Here is a 20808-nt window from a genome sequence, read left to right as displayed (position 1 = left end):
CATTAACGATCAACTAGCTTGTATTTATGAAGGACTTATTTCATGTTACGTGCTAACTGCATGGAAAGAATGGTCTTTGCCAAAGAAGAAAAAGGAAAGAGTGTGCATCTAAATCTGAAGTTAAAATACATGTACATATCCATTAATGAATAGGAAGTAACTGTGCAACTCATTCACAGAGAAAACAAAAACATCCCATAGTAATACAGCTAATTCCAGACTCCTATGTGAAAACGTACCATTTTGCTGATTAACGTTGCAGGGATCAACCACAGGAATATTGATAGGCACAGAACAAGCTGAGGAAACCTTCCATGCATTGGCATGAAGTTGTGGGGTCCCTTCTATCATTCCTGCTGGAGAACTGAAAAGATTAATACTGCAGGCATCCTGCTGACCATATGGACTACATGGGTGAAGACGCAAGTACATCAAAACGGCTTAGATGCCTAGTCACATTGAACATTCAACATGTCAAAAGAATTTCTATCTGTGATGTATGAAAGAAGAGAGGGCATGTGAAGCTTTTTCCTCAACATTTTACTCATGCAAAAATATTCTTACATTCAAAGTCTGTCCTCTTTTCTGCTTAATTCAAGTACTCTGAAATCAGTTGGAGGAGGCATTAATGACAGCAGAATCTGGCCTTTTTTCAAGTACATACATACAGTGAAATGTCAAAAATTTGGCCTGTTATCTAATTTCAGTTTTCTAGAGGGGGGCTGTTTGCATTTTGATACTGTTTTTCACCAAGAATTTCAAAAGCATTTATTATTGCTAGAAAAGTTTTGCAATATTATAGCTTGGAGGAAATGAAGTCAAAGGATAAGGAAAGTGTGCTCTTCTAATTAAACTATTCCTGTGGTTCAGTATTAATTTTTTTTTCCATTAAAATGTGGTATGGAAAAAAAATCAAGCAGTAGTAATTGTTACTCAGGTGAAGATGCTACTAGTATTATCGTCTACTCTTGTCAGTGCTTGTGTATTTGCTCTGATGGTAAGAGAGCAGCAGGGATGAAAAAAGTGCATTCAAGCAATATCATCAACCAATAACTTCTATAAATAGTATGGTAGTTTTCTAGAATGATTTAGCTAAACATCTTACAATCACCTAGCTATATTTATGAGTTTCATATTTTTAGAAGTAACTAACATTTTCATTAAGAGATTTTGTATTGATTAGTTTAGTAAAGTATGAGCACATTAATGAAATGAAATAATCAGATTATTACATTCAACAAAACTTTTCACTTGTTAAACATGATCTAAATGTACAATATACGACTTACAGAAAATCATCTCTTAAATTCCCATTGTATGTTCCACATAGTCCCAATGTTCTTCTCTTCCAGCCAACATCAACTTGAACATAGATTCTCTCTCCATCTTTAGCAAACAATATCTTCAAACCAAAATTAGTTTTCAGTTGAACAAACAAAGAAGATATATTCTGAATTTCAATAGCCCCTGCACATAGCAAAAGAAAAAGAAAAACAAAGTCACTGAAATACGACTTCCAGGTTGTATTGGTTTACGCCTTAAACAAAATAGATTTTGAAAACTCAGAAATAAAATGAGAAACTATGCACAACCTCACCTGCAGCCAAATAACCTCACCCATTCTCCATCCGAACTTACGAGACTACATATCTTTTTCATTAGCAACACAAATCAGGAATTGCAACTACTGTCAACAGTAAAAAATCTCTCACCTTTCTGTACCTGTGAGTTACCCAGAAACCCCTCTCACATTTCTATTATTTTTAGAAGAAAGCAATGCAACGGCATGCCTCTGGCAATGAGAAGACAAGACAAGAAACCACTTGTTTCTTAGCCCCCAGGGATGTTATAAGATTAATTAACAGATGCCTGTAAAATGTATTGCAATCTTCAGATTGAAGGTTCCCTTTTATTACTATTGATATGACATCAGTATAGTTCTTTCCTTAGATTGTATGTGAACTAAAGCCCTATCAAATTCCCAGCTTTCCTTCCCAGCAAATCCATTATGCGAGGAAATGGAAATTTCACAGTCACAGCATTCATTTGCTACACATTGTTGGGCTACTTGCAGCTGCAGGCTTAAAGCATATCTACCTTCACAAGCAGCCTCTACACATGCAAACACATACACTCAGCTCCATAAACTGAGAGGAGGCTGATAAAATACTTATGTGAGCTTAAAGGTGTTCTTAGCTGATAAGACTTAATAGATAACATCCAGTTATCAAGAATGTGACATCGAAATATTTGACATAGATTATATTTGTTGCAGAATATGAAAGGAGACAAGAAAGTGAATAGGGACTCATTTAAAATACATCAAATGAAATTATCAATGAAATTACGAAGCAGAACTTTAAACATAACTGAAAGTATAACTGAGCTATGAAACTCATTGCCATAGGAAGCTACAAATGACCAAAGCAGAACAATGACTGGACAAATTCAATGAAGAAAAGGCATAGCTGCAACCACCAGCACAGAACTCCCTAAACTCTGTTTTGCCAGAGACTGGGAAAGAAAAGGGGAACAACCACTTTGGTCTTACTGAAAGAGACTAAAAATCCAGTAAGAATTTACTACTGAACACTGTTAGACACAAAATTTAGCAGTATCATTTCCACCTACAGTGCTTTATTTTATAACATGCTTTTAAGGTTGATTTATCTTACTATCCTTTCCAAAAAGGTGAAGTAATCTGCCTGAAATCACAATGTAAGTCAGCGCTGAAATCAACGTAGATCCTGTAGAGCACAGGGTTTCTATTCCATGCCATTTATTTCAAAAACGTTTAATCAAGCTAGACCTTAATGTCAGCATCAAGATGATTTCCATCCTCTCTTCATCTCCCTCTTTCTCTTACCTATGTCTGAAGACAAACAAAACGAGTGGAATTTCTAGGTACTCTGCGAGATAATAAATACAAAGAAATAAGGGCGTAATGAAGGACTCTATTTCACAGGCTGAAAAAGTATATTTCTAGAATCATTGCTAAGGTTGTAAGAAGTAAGTTATTGTACTTTCATAACGTATGTGTGAAAAAATTCCTTTTCCATAGATACATATTATTAAAAAGCTTTGGAGCATACACAAGAAAGAATTTGAACCCTAGTAAACTTGTAGTCCATGCACTTCTTACCATTAAGGTTAAAAACTTGGTTAGGGCCGGTTTGGACTTTACCATATCTTGTGAGAGTTACTTGTTTGCTCACATCATCTTCAAGAACTAGAGTTATAGACTCAATGCAGGCGTGGTCAAAGTTCTAAGCAGAAAGAAGTTTCACCATCAGAAATAGGTAAAGACATTAATATTACCATGGAAAGCAAAAACAAACAAACGGGGAGAGAAGGCAGTTGTATAGAAAGGAAATACCAGAACTGTCATCAGGTAAATCAGTTGTAAACTATCACTCAAAGCATTAAACAGAGCACCCAAAATTGTATGTAGAATATAATAAAACATTGTATATGAATATAAAAGCAAGGAGAATGCATTTTAGTTATTATGACAGTATAGTAGTAAGTGGGAAGAGGTCCCCAGGTACTGATACTGGGTTCAAAAGGCCATACTTGCATGGCCGCCCTGGGTACTCCTCATTGCCGGGTTAACCAGTGTTTGGGACAGAGTCTGACACAGTCTTTATCAAGCTGGTGCAATCAGAGCCCAAACGCAGTGAGAAAGAGAAAGAAACTATTGTACACATGAAGATGCTTCTCTTCCACCTTGACACCTAGTCTTGAACTCTGACTGCAGACAAAAGGATACAATTTCTCCAGAATTATACTAAAATAACTTCTGAATATCTGACTATTCAAAACATGGCTTTACAAACTAACTCACACTCATCATTTTAAAGTGCTATCCAGGCAGAATTTATGAACCCAAATACAAGACAAAAGGTGACACATAACCAGCTTAAACCGAGCATCTTACGCTCCCTGGGGCCCCTATGATTTCACCCAGGAACTTTCCAAGGTGCCTAGAGTTGTGCTAAGGGTCATTTCCAGTAGCATCCTTGTCTCTCAGTGGCTACCTAACCAATCACTTCATGCTTGAAGCCACCTGAAACGCACAATCAGGAATCTCAACACCTATGCAGGAGAAGGGCGGTGCCTACAAAAAAGCAGAGGCATCACCTCATAATCTGAAGTGACACAAGAGACAGTCCCACAGTAGGGCAGCTTCAGTGCATCACTCCCTGCTGATGAGTTAAGGCATCCCAGCCCTCAGCACATGGGTGGCTGTGAATCACAGTCTCGGAGACTTCTCCTGAGAGCCTAGGTGACTAATAACATCATTAAATCCACTCTCGTAGATAAGTACTTTTTATAAGCAGCTCTATTGGTAAAGCCTGTTGTAGGATACCTGCCAAAATACTTTCAAACAAATATGTGTGGTGGCTAGTCTCTTCAATAGTTTCTAAAAGGCATTGCTCCAACAAATGAAATAACGTACCAAATAAAAATCTAAAGCTAACAAAAAAAATCTCTTGCCTAAATAGCAGTGTATTAAACCTGTTCAGTGCTTCCAGCAAGTGCTTTTCTAAAGCCTAAGACACCTGTTTGTACCATAACCAAACATACTTGTTCAATGTGCATAAATTAATATCTCTTTAGACTTTATCCCTCTAAAGATGCAATTCATTTTACATAGGGCAATACAACATGTAGCAATACAACCAGCACAAAAAACATGTAAAATGTTTTCAATTTATGGTATTTTTCTCTTAAACATAACGCAGTAGTTTACCATAGAACCTATACAAGATTGCCTGAAAAATGGATGTACATATTTGTTGTGAATGTTCAACAAAAATGTGACTTACTTGTCCACAAGGTGCTTTCTGTAAAGTGATTGTGAATTTGTTTTTTCCGATGCCTTTTACCAAAATGTACTGGCAAATCCCAAGAAAAGTAAAATGACGTCCATCAAATGTCGTGAAATGAGAGCTACCTGTGATGGAGCACTCAGCTTGAGAGAAAAAGGATAAACAAGAATGTTCACTTGCATAAGACTGTATCATTATTCTGTAAATGATGGAAGAGAGGTAAATAAGAAGCTTTCTCCCCATTTCTAAGCACATAATCCAGGCTAACTTTAATCTATCTAGCTATTACGGTATTTGGAAATAAAGCATGGTATATTCGCCTATTTCCATCAGATGCCATCTCATGTTGCACAGACCACTGTGCAGCATCTTTTGGTTCTAACAAGATGAAATGCCTTTGAGTTATGAGTTCTCTAAACTACAAAAGAGCTTTCTCTTATCACAACTCCGAAGCTTCCTAGAATCTTCTTCCTCATCATCTTTTGGCATGACTGAGTGTGAAAGAGGACAAGCTTCTTTCTCCTTCCTTCTAGGTACTATGGCACTGCTTTTTACTGCAGGTATGAAGAGGCTGCAGGCATTTATTCCCTAGAACCAGACTAGAGTAGTCATAATTAATCCCTGACATGCACACATAACACACACAAGACGTGGGGTGGTTCTCGGTGTCAACTGTTTTACACTACAGGTCCACCCTGTCAAGCCTTGCTTAGTGACTCTTAATCCTTGTTTACTACCTCATTCAGAAGTGGCTCCTAAATTTGTAAAAAATTCTCTTTCACAAGTTTCATAGTATAATCTTGTCTAAGATACAGAACTGTCAGGAGAGTTTCACTAAGCAATTACTGCATGTTCCTCTAACTCATTACAGAGACATGTAATCTTCAAAGATAAGGATCATTATCCAAACGTGAACTGGTGTTACAAGGGAGAAAATACAGCACACTGAGCATCAGAATGATATTTTTCCTATTATTTGTATTACAGTTGCAATTGAGGAGATCCTTATATCTGGCCCAGATACTGCACAGGCAGTAGAAATAAGCCGCCTGCCTCAAAGAACATAGAGAGTAAACAGGAGATAGAAAACAAGAAGTGGATGTACCACACTGAGTTGGGGAAGCAAATGGGAAAGGGTAAGTACGGTCAGGCAGTTAACAGCTTCACCCCAGATGGCCCACTGCTACTCTCAACATCCATCTGCTTTACCTTTCTTCTTAAATTAGTGCCACAAGCCCTTGGATCATATTTGGTTCTGTTGTCTTATGAAAAGTTTGTCTCTTATGTTCATTGAGGAGAGAAAAGAATAATGAAATACAGATACCTGGGCAATCATGATCAGTGCAGTTCCAAATGCCACCAATACAAATACTAAAAAGAAAAATCACAAAACACAGAAATTCAGTGTTCTGATCTTTAGCAAAAAGAGCAGCTTTGAGCTAATTAATGTCTTGAATTCATGCTTTCCATAGAATAGCCTGTATATTTTAGTGATACACAAGGCCCAGACTGTAAAACACAGATATCAACTATTCTTTAAAATGGAAGAGTGACTATGATGTTAAACTAACTACAGGCAGCAGTCACAGAGAGGAAACACAGATGTGAAGCTTTCACATACCAGTTGCTACATTCTTGTTCAATTTTTGAGCCTACAGGGAAGGCAGTTCCATGATAAATACAAGGACAATTTGACACAGAGATACAAGTTCCATTTTCCATAATGAGACCTATTGGGAGGGAAGTTAATAAATGAGATAAAAAACAAGTTAATGAACTCCAACCACCGCTTTTCCCCCATCTGACTCAAACATTCAAATCTGCCAGAAGGTGATCTCATCAGTCTTAACTGGGGACCAGCAAAAAGAGTCACCCAGGGAGTGCAGAGAGCTCAGTGATGAACAGTGGAGCTCTCTCACAGCAGTTGCCACTCTGAATAGTGGCTTTATGAAAAATGTCTGCCTTAAGCATGTAAAAATGTACAGACTCAAAAATGAAAAGATTCCGAGATCACATAATCTTTAGTCCTTTTAGAACAGGACTGTTCACAGTCCAATCCCTAATTTTTATTGTGTACAGGTCTCAGGAATTTTGTTTTCTTTTACAGGCATCAGGAAGTTTGTCTTATGCTCTGTACAAGAAAACACATTCTGTTTAAACAAAATCTCAATACATTTTGGAATAATTCAAATAAAGTTAATTAAATCTATGTAGTATCTTATTGTAGAAAGCATTAGTGATGGCTCCAGATTTTAAGCAATATTTCATTCTGAGACACATTTGTATTTTAGAGAAATATTTAGAGCACAATAAAAGGAAAAATCACAGTGAAAACAACAACAGCTGGAGCAGAATTTACAATATTCATATTTTCTGGATTTAACTTCAAGCACAGTCTATTTAGGCAACTTTATTATGATGCTGGATATCAGCTTTACACATACTTTTTAACATTAAATTGACAGTATTTACCGTCTGGACAGTAACAGCCATCTAAGCAGTGTAGGTTGCTGCCAAGACAATCTTTTTCAAATGTGCAGGTTGGTGGACAGCAACTGATACAGTCACGGTGTACAAAGCTGTCTTCACACTTCTCAGCTAGAAAAAATACATGGTACATTGAACAGTAGTGCAATTTCTCTTTCCATACTGGGAAACCCCTCTCAAATAAAGAGTTCTGCAGTTCTTCTGGCATAGGTAATTTTTCAGATCAGGTACAATGGATTGGCTGGAGAGGTTTTAACTGATAACTGTGGTGAACCTCTCACCAGTATTTAAATCTTTCTTTGCCGAATTCTTACATCACCACTCCAAAAGAAGTTATAGTTTCTGTGACAGGGGAACATGTGCTCATATCTCAGCCAGTTCAAAATCTTGTGCATGAGACTGAACTGAAATTGATGGGTGATGGTGATAACTAGAAGGAGATGGATTAACTGTATTAATTCTGTTATAGGGCCAGTAGAGGCTGAAAGGTCATCTGGGAAGAGGGGCAACATCAAATCTCCACAGATGTTTGTTCTTTGTCCTAGAATATGACCAGCACACATGATGTTTCAAGCAATCTGTGGAAACATGGATTTTGTGTGGATCTAGATCAGATCACAGTGGAATTTAAATATTCCTCTAGCAAGTCATTGACTTCATTGTTTGCCAGCAGTAGTGAAGTTGGCTGATCTACTTCAGTACCAGGTTTGAGTTCTATAGTGACAAATGTTGTCAAGATGGAATTACTTGAAATGGATACATGGGGTATCTCGAAGGTCACATAGTATGCTTTATTAAATAGTCTTACTACAGGCAGGAAAGTCATCCCTCCAGTCCCGCACCGGGGACCCAGCGTGAGAGCATGCTCTAGCATACTCTGTCACCGCCCTGCAGTATGTCTCATCATCATCCACTCTGAAATGATAAAACAAGGGATTAATCAAGGAACTCAAATCCCATCTACAAATCTCTGCCATAAGATATTGCACAGGATACTTCACACACAGCTGACACCACTCAGTCATAACGGCACACAGTGAAAATACTATAAAAAGGAACAAGCTATATCGAATATCCCCACTCTGCTCTGGTGAGACCCCACCTGGAGTACTGCATCCAGCTGTGGAGTCCTCACCGCAAGAAGGACATGGACCTGTTGGAACGGGTCCAGCAGAGGGCCATGAAGATGATCAAAGGGCTGGAGCACCTATGCTATGAGGACAGGCTGAGAGAGTTGGGATTGTTCAGCCTGGAGAAGAGAAGACTCCGGGGAGACCTTATAGCAGCCTTCAAATACTTAAAGGGGGCCTACAGGAAGGTTGGGGAGGGACTCTTTATCAGGAAATGTAATGTTAGGACACAGGGTAATGGCTTCAAACTGAAAGAGGGTAGATTTAGATTGGATATCAGGAAGAAATTCTTTACTGTAAGGTTGATGAGGCACTGGAACAGTTTGCCCAGGGAAGTTGTGGATGCCCCATCCCTGGAAGCGTTCAAGGCCAGGCTGGATGAGGCTTTGAGCAGCCTGGTCTAGTGGGAGGTGTCCCTGCCCATGGCAGGGGGGTTGGAACTAGATGATCTTTAAGGTCCCTTCCAACCCGAACCATTCTGTGATTCTGTGATTCTGTGATTCTGTGAATATACTGTTGTGGTTTATCATTTGATATTACAAAAAGTTATTTCATTTTACCTTTACCACAAGGAACAAAACCACTAATTTATTACAAAAAAGATAAAAGTTGCTTATGACATTGTCTTCAAGACAAGTTGTCCTTGTCTTGGAGACAATGGACAACTCAACAGTCTTAAGATCCACAGCTGAGGCCCTCTCCCTCCTGCATGACATGGAAACTCTGACCTACACTAATAAAAGACATTTTGGACCAAGTAACAAGTTCAAGTTTCCAATTCCCTGTCAGTCCTTGAACTGAGGTGAGAAGAAACCTGTTGGTGGACTCCTGACCTTGTGCTGAAGTGCTTGGCGCCAGAAGCATTAACTATTGAATACTGTAGACAGGCTCAGTGATTTACAGCACAACCTTGGGCAAAGACATTATCTCTGCCTTAGTCAATGCAGAAGAAGCTGTACAGTGTGTTTTTGCCAGGGTCATGTAAAGAGACATTCATCGGTGTTTAGGTAAGCTCAAATTTTATTCAGATGTAAGTCACATAAGGCAAGATATCACCAACTTTTTGTTACTGTGAATGTCCAACAAGTCCCGTCACTCACTGTGATGGACTTGATGCCAAAATGAACTAGTCATAACACAATATTTCTATTATAAGCATGACTGTGACAGATCAGCTGAGCTTGTCTTTCAGCACACAAGATCATGCTTCCAATATTAATGGTCTTAAGAATATATTATATTGTGTTTGTATTCTGCTTTCACTACATCTGTTATCAAATCAAACACCATTATACTCTTTGTTACAGTGATCAGACTCTCTCCAGCTCTCCTTATCTAATCCAATTAGATGGGTCTTAATAGAAAGAATACTTGGCATATACAATGGCCCCACAAGAAACTTGATAAACTGACACTAAGCCACAAGAAGAGAGGTCTCTTTTATAAACAAAATAAGCCCAAATTAATGAGGTTCTGAGACACAGAAACTTCGTTCAAGGTTTTTAACGTTCACACAATTCTCATCAACACAGATGCACATTGGCAAAAATCAAATCCACCTTAACAGCGTGACACTGATTCAATATCACATTTGAAAATTTGCTTTTCATTATTCTTCTTTTGCTAAGAAGAAGTCACAATAAATTCCTGAGTTACAAAGTGACCATGCAGAGGCAACTCTTCTCTTCTCTGAACAAAATCAATGTACAGAGAACAAACTTCAGGAAGCACACTTTGGAGATTTGCCTACAAACACAAATTCTTCCATTTTGACTTGATGGCAAAGCAGAAAACTGAAAATTCATCAAAAATGAACCAACAAGTTGTAGTGGATGCTACTGAGTGATTCATACTTTCAGTCTTGTGATCCTTTCTGTATGTTTTTGATTAAATTGATACTCCGAGAAGGCCATAATAGTATCTGACAAAAATCCTGCTATTTATGACAATTACTTCTTAATTTAAAACCTACTAAAAAGGAAGTGGTACGCTGCTCAGTCATTTATTCAATTAACTTTGGAGCACCAGAGTCTAATTTGAATGACTGTCAAGAACTAAACAGGAATCTGGACAGCTAAGGGAAAAATACCAGGCTACATGTAATACCAGAAGCTGAGGAGGTGTAATACCCTCCAAAGCTAATGAGAGTTGAATTTCTTTTGACAACTCTGAATTTACATATATAAAATAATTTTGAAAAATTCTACTAATTTGAACCATAGTGGTTGCTCTTAAAAACAGTCCAACTGTGTCAGACAAATGGTCCAGCTCCTCCACTATCATTGATATTTCCCCCAGGTATCATCTCCATGTATTTCTGATTCAGGGCCTCCAGATACAGGTTTCAGGGGTTTTGCGATTAGCAGCTCCTCTTATGCCGTTAGTGACTCTCCATGGATTTCTCTTCCATGTATTTGACTAGTATTTCGTTGAATCCATGTAAACCTTTAGCAATCAAAATATCCCTTGACAGGCTGGTTCTGTGCCCTTTGTTTCCACACTATATGCCCCACTGAGAATCCCCATCTCTTTCACTTTGAACTTTTTTCCTTCTAATTTCCCTCAATGCTGCACAGTTCTGGTCTCAAATGAAAGAGGGAGCATTCATGTCATGTGTCAAAAATAAATACACAAGAACTCCAGTCTTACCTGCAAAGATCATTCATACAGCTGGAAATATAAGAATACGGATCTATGCTTTCATGACAGCTGAGAAAAGGAAACTGTAGGAATATTTGGCACTTGAAGAATATGTCCTGTGCGTTAAGGAGAATCAATAAATGGCAGTTAGCAAATACTTTCTGAACAAGCATAATTCTTTCTAGCTTTGTTTCCCTAATCTAGAGTCCCTTATATTCCCATCAAAATTTGAGAATCTCACAGTCTCAATTTATTATTATGTCTCTTTTATTATTTCTTCACCATGAGGGTGGTGAGACACTGGAACAGGTTGCCCAGAGAGGTGGTGGAAGCCCCATCCCTGGAAGTTTTTAAGGCCAGGCTGGATGGGGCTCTGAGCAACCTGATCTAGTGGGAGATGTCCCTGCCCATGGCAGGGGGGTTGGAACTAGGTGATCTTTAAAGTCCCTTCCAACCCTAGCAGTTCTATGATTCTATGATTATTCTTCCTAAAATTTGTCCTCTCTGCCTAGGCTGCCTTGATCGCATGCTTCTCCTAAACCAGCTGGGATGAAAGACTGTGAAATGACAAAAAAATCATTTTGTGTCAATGCAGGAGCTGAGCATGTAACTTCTGCAGTATTTCACAATTTCCAAAATAATGAGGTGTAAGATGGCAGGACACGAAACTGAACCCAGGTTTAATGCAGCAATGAAGAGTCTGCCAGCAGACCTGTGCCACTTGGCACATCTTATCTGAACCTTTGTACTTTTAAGCTAAACATCTGAAGATCTTCAGACGTTCCCTAGCAACAGTCCTGATATGAATCTTCCCTTTCTCAAAGCCTCAATGCATCTAAAGCTTTTTTCAACATGGTGTATATTGCTAGATTCTTGAACCATTACTAGGCAGTGAAGATTACGAAAATATATATATATGAGAAACATGATTAGCTTACCTCAGTGAGTTCTGCATTAGCTGAACAAGGACTGGAAAAATCTGAGGCAGTAGGTACACAATCTATGTCATTTGAGGTTTGCACAGCCCAGCTATTTGCAAATTCAGCAATATCTTCTGTATATTCACCAACTGCATAAAAACATTGGAAGAGCATCCAGGGAAAAAAAAAATCAACAACATAAACACAAAAACAGCTTGAAAATTTCAGGTAGTTTTTCAACGTGTTCATTACCTCAGTTACAGATATGTTCAAAGTACGGGTAGTGTAGAAAGTATGGGTGGTGTAGTGGGGATTTTTTTAGTTTCAGGTAGTATTTTATACTACATTTAAATGAAAAGATTAAAAAAAAATATATGACAAGGTGCTGGTTGGGGTTTTTTTAAGTGCAATCACTGAAAATTTTATAACAAATATGCAAATAAGGACGATGGTAATGCATTGAATACTTAAGAAAAAATACATTTCTTTAAAACAGTTTAAGGCTTTCATCATGTTTCAGTCAGCACTATTATTCCCCTCCTTTTCCCTTGCTGCAGGAAAGCCCTACAACAAACACACCACTACATACCCAGTTCTCCTCACAGCTGGACCATGGGAGAACTAATGAACAAGACGCATGACTGGAAGTCATGGCAACAGGCTGAGGAAGATACATGAACACACAAGAAGGTTGGCAGTAAAGAAACAGACCAAAAAAATCCATATTTTTGCAGTAAGAACTAAATATTACATTTTCTCTATGTTCTTAAGTATGTTTAAAAGGGTGTATTGCCTCCACCTTGAGGAAGCTTACAGTAATTGGTATGTATGCTGCGGTTGTCTATATCTGTGCGTGGTTAGGAGGTGGGGGATTGAAATGAAATCAGCTACAGTTTTTTTCACAGAGCTGTGAAACTTAATCTAAATCCAAAGCTTAATCTAACTTCTTCCAGCACAAGATGTACAAAGTTTGACACTCTGCAATGTGGAAAACCCCAAAGAACACTAATCAGATATTTGTACTTGGATCTCCACAAATAAACAAAGATAAGATCCTAACCACCAGTCTATTTTACTTAAGAGACAGGGAGAGTTAAAACATTTCTCCACCTCTGACAGAACAGTTCTTTATGAGGAAAACCCTTTCCAAACATAAAAAGCTGGGGTTTAATCTAAAGGTAAACCTTTTGGCATAACTCTGCTTCTGTGAAAACATTAAAAATATTTTCTTTACATTTTGACATGGCTTGAAAAATTTTCTAAGTCCTCAAAAATAAAATCACTGTCCTTGAAACAGTTCTACACACAGATACAGCCTTGTATATTAAAGCAATACAAAGATGCCCTTAAAGGTGAAGATAAGGAAACAGAAAAGGAGTTTGTTTTTAAACTGTGCTTTGAAATGGAGTATTATGTGCTTCTCAGCAGCTTATTTACTTGGGGCATTGCAAACAAAGAGCATTCAGACACTGAAAGACTCAGGATAGATGTAAGAGCTTCCCTTACACTACTGGGGGAAGTAGCTTAGCTGGGGGAGATATATCATCATCCCAGGTGATTTGTAAGGTTTGGAAACACTTAGGAAAAACGTTGTGGCTTAGAAGTAATTTGAATTAGCAGTCTGTTCTTGTGAAGGCATCAGAACTTCATGCTTTGTATTTGCATGGAGTCAAGGCACCATGAACAACTGGTTCAAGGTTAAAATGATTCATAGTGCTCTTGATTGTACACTAAAATAATACTATAATTTCCGATAAATAAAAATGCTAGAAGAAATTATGGTGATAGAGAAACTTAGCTCTGTAAATTAAGAAAGCTAGGAACTGGAAGTCTTTTATAACAGATAATACATTTAAAGATACTGAAATTACTATTTTTTACAGATCACGTGAATTCATTATCTCCTCCAAACTCCATTTTTCTCCATTACTACGGATCACCAGTTTTAACTAGTTATTAAACATACTATACTCTGGTGTGCAGAAGTTAATGAACAAAACGGGGAATTTACTGCTTTCATGGCAGAAGTAGCATGAGAAATTTATATTGGGCAGATTTTTTAAGACTATACGAAGATAGGTACACCGTGTGTTCCTTCACTTAGAAAGTCAAAATCTCCACTATCAACCATAAAAAATGGGGAAAAACAGAGGAGGGGAAAAAAGTTAAAGTGAGATAAGTTTTGTGACTTAAGAATATGCAGGGCCATGGGACTAGATTCTCTCAGCAATTACTGGTAACAGTAAAAGTCCTATCTTTGTTTTTATCAGAGACTGAGAAAAATATTCCTCATATTCTCAAGCTTGTTTGGTTTTGGGTCTGTTTTTTTTTCACATTAGTTGCAAGTAGGACAGAAGTCCCTGTAAAGTATTCCTGACATAGACTACAGAATATTCTACCAGTTTAGGAAGCAATCTCTGCCTCAGACTCAGCATTGGGCAACTCATTCTACAAGGCAGTCAGAGGCCCATAATATACCACACCAACAAAGAGATAGAAGGAATTCCCTGGCAACAGCTTTGAAATTTACTTATTTCAACTAGCATTTTTATGATAGTCATATAAATGAATAACTCGAGATGGTGCTTTTTCCAAATATTAATATTTTGGCTCTTCTTTCCTTCTCCCTCCATCCTTAAACATAGAGAAAACCATAAGCATTTGCTTATTTATTTATTATTTGAAGACACTTTCATCAGCTAAGATAAACATACCCCAAGTGCTTTGCTGAGCAATAAAAGGCTTAAAATTACATATAAATACTTTTTTGAACTGGGACTTTTTCCCTTAGCATCTGTAATGATGAGGAAGAGTAGAGCAGATATTCTATTTTCTGATGAAATAACTGAAACAGGATTCTGTCTTTTTACTGTAATATCTTTAAAATGAACATAGAAGCTGTTCACACAAAGTAAGGGCATATTTCTAAGCTATTTACTTACTATTTTTCAGTATCAGGTCATCATATTTATTGCCATTAAAATTTCCACAGAGGCCACAAGGTTTTCCCTTATGATTTTCTGTCAGCTTAATATAAATACCAGAGTTTCCATCCCAAGCAAGAGAAAAACCAAAGGTAGTCTTCACCAGAATATAGTCAGCTAGTCTCTCAATGAAAGCATTTCCAACTGTCTGAGGCAACATTAATCTGGAAAAATAAACAGCGTGCTTCAAAGATCTCAGATGAGATGAGGTTAGTGCTAGAAAAATACCACATAAAACATCGCCTTCTAACTCACTAAGCCCTTTTTCCCAGGTGCATACAGTCACTTCCATTCAATTCTTCATTATGTTTTTACTGTATTTTTTTCTGTTTACTTCTCTGTATGAACCGTTAAAAAGGAATGCTTTTCTGCTGTATACCCCTATCAGTTGTACCAAGTGAAATCCTGAAAGAATAATGCATGTTCATTATTTTCAAAGTCCAGCACAGGCATGTTGAGGAATACATGACTTCATGAGCATGCTGCATTGCACAGGGAGCTATGTGACACTGTGACCACCAGCATCCCTTCTGAGCACGGGTCCTCACTGGACTAGATGTCTGCAAATGGAAGAACTTACAGTACAGAAAATACTATTGACCAAAATACTGTATATCTTCCTCCTTTGGCCAAAGACCACCGGACAATAGTATTGCAGCATGGATCTAATCCCAATCATAGAATCATGGAATTGTCTAGGTTGGGAGGGACCTTGTACAGACCACCAAGTCCAACCATCAAATCCTCCAAAGTTGTTTTTGTTGGGATGAACAGTTATCACCATAGCTATCAGTTTCAGATGGTAATGGCTATAGCATTACATCAAAGGGGATGGCAAGAACACTTCATGATAAAATGTTAAAACCCACCATTAAAACACTTACCTGATTCCTTCTTTTCTTACTTCATGTCCTGAAATAATTATTTCTTCTTGGTTTGAAAAAAATAAGCTGACGGACCTCTGACAAGTATATACCGAACCGTAACAGTGAGGACTGTTATGAACCTTAGAGGGGAAAAATATACATGCAAAAAGAATACATGTTTGTTCTCAATAATGTCATGCAATTTTTCATAAACACATATATGATATTTTATATTTCTATGCACCAATCACTGAAAGAGCTTTACAAATAAATACTTAGAATATAAAAATTCACAAAGATATGCAAAACTAGAAGTTCATGCTACCCAATACTACTGAGAAATACAGCAACTGTTTAATATTACAAAGCATCATAAGACAGTGGTTTAAATACTGGATGAAATACTCAGGTATTTTATGTAGATGAATTTCAGAGACACTGTAATGAGCTAGCTTATAACTGCCAACGCAGGCCCTGAGGACACACCCCTATTGCTCTGTTTCTAGAATTCTGATCTACAAGAGGGGACTACAAACCAATACAAAACCTCAGCGTAATACCAGCGACCAGCATTCTCCATGCCAGCCAAGACTGGCACCAGCTGAGCTACAACACGCCTTCCTGAAGCACTCAGGATTTGTTCAGATTTTGGAGTGTTCCCATAGAATACTGCAGGCATCTAATTTACATGCATCTGCTAAAACCCATTTTGTGCTGGCTTTCCAGCCCTGCTAATGGAGAAGGACAGGCTTTTCCGAAGTTTGCTTCTCCCCATTATACATATATAGCACAGTGAGCCAGGATATTGGTTTGAATCGCGTATCAGCTTCCCTAGTTTGAAAAAAAGCAACGGAAATACAAGTTTCAGTCAGCTAGAGAGAGATTTGCAAAACTGTGTGTCTCAGATATTGACAGTGTGTGACTTCCATGACTGCCCACTACTAGAGAGAGATGTTAAACAGATCTCGGATGCGTGCTTTCAGAAACGAAAGCCATGCAACTCCGATCTCAGCATGTCTATGGTTTTATGGTAGTGAAGTAGATCTCTCATAAAAAATGTGTAATGAGGCCTTGCAACAGGCATGATAAACCACCACTCCTCCTTTTTACAGTTTGGCAAAAAGGAGGCTAGCCTTAAAGTTGGACTTCATTTGCATTCCCAGCCTTTGGCATGGTAGAGCATGACTTCTGCAGGAAGGTTCTTGTCCCCGGAGACTGCATAGATTTGTTGGCCAGGGCATGCTCTCAGAACATGAAAACTGTGCGTTCAGATTTACTCTGCCTGGTGATAGGGATATATGTCTCCAGCTTTCTGTGCATATGCTCTAACCAGTTAACTACTACCCAGTTTTGAATTACACACACAGAGTCTAAGAGAGTTTTAAGCACATACCTGCTCCAAGAGCTTAAGCAAAACTTGAACAGCTTTCATTAACCTCAGTGAGGCTGAGCCACCCAAACCCATGGGATGCCCTAGACTACTGTGCTTCAAAAGCATGTGAGCTGATTTTAGACACCACTGAGGAGACAAGGGAATGTGTTGTGAATCTTAGATACCTATCATTACCTAAATTAAAATGTATGCAGAGTTTAGACAGCTCAAATATGACTCCTATGACTGTGTACGTCACCATTCCCTGAGAAAGATGGGAGTTGCATTACCAGTTCATTTGACAGTGTTGTGAAGCTAAATAGATTAGTAATTGAGAAATGTTTTGCCAACATAGTAATGGAGGCTGTAAAAGTAACTAGAGCTATCATTTTTGTTGAAAAGATCTGTTGGTAAACACATACAGTGCTAACACATACTCAAATTAATCCTCCTAAGCTGACACTTAATCTTGGAAGTAAAAAACAGTTACTGTTTCTTGGAGCTAAATAAACCGGGAAAAGTATTAGAGTTTTTACTTGTATAAAGAAAATCATAATTAAATACATCATAAATGTTACTAGTATTGACAAATGTTTTCTGTGTAAACCTGGCCCAAGACAGAAACACAATCAAGGAAAATAAAAATAATTCTTGTGTTTTCATCTCCTCTAGAGAGGTGGATTATTAAATCCAGAAGGACCATAATGTGAGGATTTGGCAAGGTTCTTGGCTCTCTGTTGCCCAGCCTGTAGTGACTGCAGTGCTTCAACATTACTTAAGACTTTTCTGAGTAAACATTTTCAGTTTTTAACAAAACATGACATTTGTTACAGCAATTGACTGGCTGTTTCTCTCTTTCCAGAGCAATTGGGATCCACTGAAATATCGATTCTAGATTTTAATATAATCTTGGGGTTTTCTACAGCATTTTCTGAAAACTCCTAACTGATCATAGCTGCATGCAGAATCCAAAGAATTAAAATGAAATCGTGGAAGGCAGATGTAACAGCATCTGTCTGTAACCCGAGTGAATAGAAATGGTAGTTTTAATGGCAGATTTATCTTCACTAGACACTATTATCTGGGAGGAGAGGAGATCATGTGTTTATGAATGAAAACTAGTCCCTGGAGCAGGAATCAGCATCTAGGTCTGCCCTTGTCCCTGCGAACACTGTGACCACCATGGCTCAGAATTAGGACCCCTTTTGTCCCCTTTCCCTTGCTCAATCAGTGCCAAATCCCAACCGTTGTGTAAAAAGTAACATACTGAGCTTGTATCCTCTCCCCACAGTAACCAACAGCCTGATAAATCAGGCAGCTTCCTTCATAGAGGGTATAGGTTTGAACTCTCCCTGACCCAAAGTCATTAACTATAGATACTAAGCAATTTGAGGAAATTGCTAAAAAGAGTGCCTTCCATACATAGGTCCAGACGAAGGGGTTTGAGCTGTTAATCTTCTTTGCATGACGTAGAGGTAATACAAAATTAGAACACAAATTCCCAGAGAGGACAGAGTTTTCCGTGGGCCAGAGAGGCAGCTCCTTGTAGCATGTCGATGGCTGTGAATCGGGGCCCAATACACTGGGGTGCCCCGCTATCAGGCAGGTGATAGCTGTTTGCACTTTACTCAGCAACTGAGTTTTTTTACAGTCTGACAGCTAAAGTTTATTGAAGTTTCCAAGGTCTGCCTTAAGATCCACTTTTGTTCCCAGAAAGGAGAGATCAGAGATCCTTTTTAGGATAGGGGGAGTAAGAAATACTATTTTTAATATGCTGACTCTGTTGATTATCATTTCATCGGTGTTTTGAGTTACTGCACATAGGCTTAGACATTTTCCAGCAGCATAGTTTTATATTTAAGTAAGCAATGCAATGGATTCATCCATTTATTGTCTCTCTACTTATTTTACTTATGATGAAAAATAAGTCCTGTAATACAGGAATACTCAATGTGTTATTTCTAGCGTATGCTCACATACTTACCCAAACAGTATACTGGGGTTCTGGAGTATTGCAGTCTTTTGCAAAAATATAGGAGCAATTTCCCGGGAAGTAGTAGTAAATGCCATCAAATGTTTCAAAATTATACTGTCCCCATGATTTGCAAATCCCATCTCGGTCCTTACCAGTGTTAGGTACTGGAGAGAACACACTGAGTTTACAAGCACGGTAATCAAAAATTGACAGGCATCACAGGCATCTACAAAAGTAAGAGCTCAGAAAGGAAATAAGAGTTTATAAAGAAAATATACAGCAAAGACAAAAGATAACCTCTTTTCTTCAACTTTAAATAAAGTTGAATACCTTTTTTTAATCTTTAGGCTGCAGTTCTAGTCATGTGTGATCATTGTAAATTTTTCCTTTGCTTCAATGGATACATTTTAATTATAAGTACAGGCAAGGGAAACCAGTGCATTGAAATAGTTGGTAATTTTGTTTGCAATAAGTCACTGTTCATTAGAAAAATGCAGTGACTTTTTCATGTTCAGCTAACTATAAAAAAACTGGGTAGCTACTGATGTACTAGACAGTGAACTAGCCGTTGAGGTATCTATGTATCATTGCAGCCCAAGGCTAAAATTTAGGCATTCCTGATGTTACTCTCTATATATCCATAACAAATATCATTTTAATCCTCTTAGCTACTACTAGAATGACAGTCCTGCTACAGAGGAATCACAAATGTACCGTTAGCAGTATTGTTTTAAAAGCGTGCACCTTAAATCTTGCTTGAAGAGGAAACTTGACTTTTTTGGCTCAGAACTTACCAATTTGGCACCTGCTTCCTTGAGCCTGAAATAGCTGACAGTCACAGTCACCTGCCTCTGTGCAGGCTGCTCCGTTAAGGCACTCCTGAGGACATGAACCTGTAAGCAAGCATTAGTAGATAGTATTAAGTAGATACTTTTAGTAAATATAGTATTTTGCAAACAGCCTGAGAGATCTACATCAAATCTGTTTATTGTTAAATTATGAGGAGCTATATTAGCTAAGAAAATCAACCAACCAGTTTTTAACATTTACTTAATTTTATCCTTTGTGTTCCTTGGTTAAAAGAGAAGCAAGGTTCTCTCGTTTGGTTTGAGACTTGTAAACTAACAAAGGAGCAAAAGGTCAACCTCCTCCCAGCAAACAAAAGGTCAAGTTCCCATGTAAAGAAACCAAATCCCAGTTCTGCTGATCTCAAAATACACAGGATACAGATTATTCTAATTGACCGAATTCAGCACAATTTATACATATGTTCAGCTCCTCCCTCTTAAGCATTGCAGCAAAGGGTACATTCAGCTTATGAATAGTCCAGAATATATAATTTACAGAGTCAAAATCAATTATAAATAACCTTCCCCCCGTGCTAAAAAAAAGTCAGTTAAAAGGTTATTTCTGCTTAAGAAGTGACTGGAGTCAAAGACTTAAGATTCCATGGAAATGGTTTGGTTTATGTTATAATTAGTAATTGTTTCCAAAAGCAGTTTCATTAAAGGGTTTTATAGTCTGTTTGGAAGCTAAGACCTCACTGTCTTGTACTAACCATTCACTGAGGTGGGTCTAAATCGTAGTTCCCCAAAAGTGGAG

General features: G+C 38.0%; 1 protein-coding gene across 1 annotated transcript in view; it reads right to left on the bottom strand.

The window, feature by feature from the left end:
* Nucleotides 1-20263, bottom strand: part of OTOGL (otogelin like) — an 89063-nt gene extending 68800 nt beyond the window's left edge. Inside the window, exons 1-15 of the mRNA XM_074574078.1 lie at nucleotides 20240-20263; nucleotides 20001-20099; nucleotides 19216-19370; nucleotides 15878-15999; nucleotides 14952-15157; nucleotides 12028-12158; nucleotides 11099-11205; nucleotides 8128-8234; nucleotides 7305-7430; nucleotides 6454-6562; nucleotides 6157-6203; nucleotides 4830-4975; nucleotides 3143-3266; nucleotides 1290-1467; nucleotides 240-364 (exon numbers count right to left, since the gene is read on the bottom strand). Coding sequence (XP_074430179.1) covers nucleotides 240-364; nucleotides 1290-1467; nucleotides 3143-3266; nucleotides 4830-4975; nucleotides 6157-6203; nucleotides 6454-6562; nucleotides 7305-7430; nucleotides 8128-8234; nucleotides 11099-11205; nucleotides 12028-12158; nucleotides 14952-15157; nucleotides 15878-15999; nucleotides 19216-19370; nucleotides 20001-20099; nucleotides 20240-20252 — 1795 coding nt within the window. The 5' untranslated portion in view covers nucleotides 20253-20263. The remainder of the gene's footprint in view (nucleotides 1-239; nucleotides 365-1289; nucleotides 1468-3142; nucleotides 3267-4829; nucleotides 4976-6156; nucleotides 6204-6453; nucleotides 6563-7304; nucleotides 7431-8127; nucleotides 8235-11098; nucleotides 11206-12027; nucleotides 12159-14951; nucleotides 15158-15877; nucleotides 16000-19215; nucleotides 19371-20000; nucleotides 20100-20239) is intronic.
* Nucleotides 20264-20808: the final 545 nt, after the last annotated feature.

Source organism: Larus michahellis, chromosome 1 (assembly GCF_964199755.1).
Source record: "Larus michahellis chromosome 1, bLarMic1.1, whole genome shotgun sequence".
Lineage (NCBI taxonomy): Eukaryota > Metazoa > Chordata > Aves > Charadriiformes > Laridae > Larus > Larus michahellis.
The sequence above is the reverse complement of the archived record's forward strand: the minus strand, read 5'-3'. Positions and strand labels throughout refer to the sequence as shown.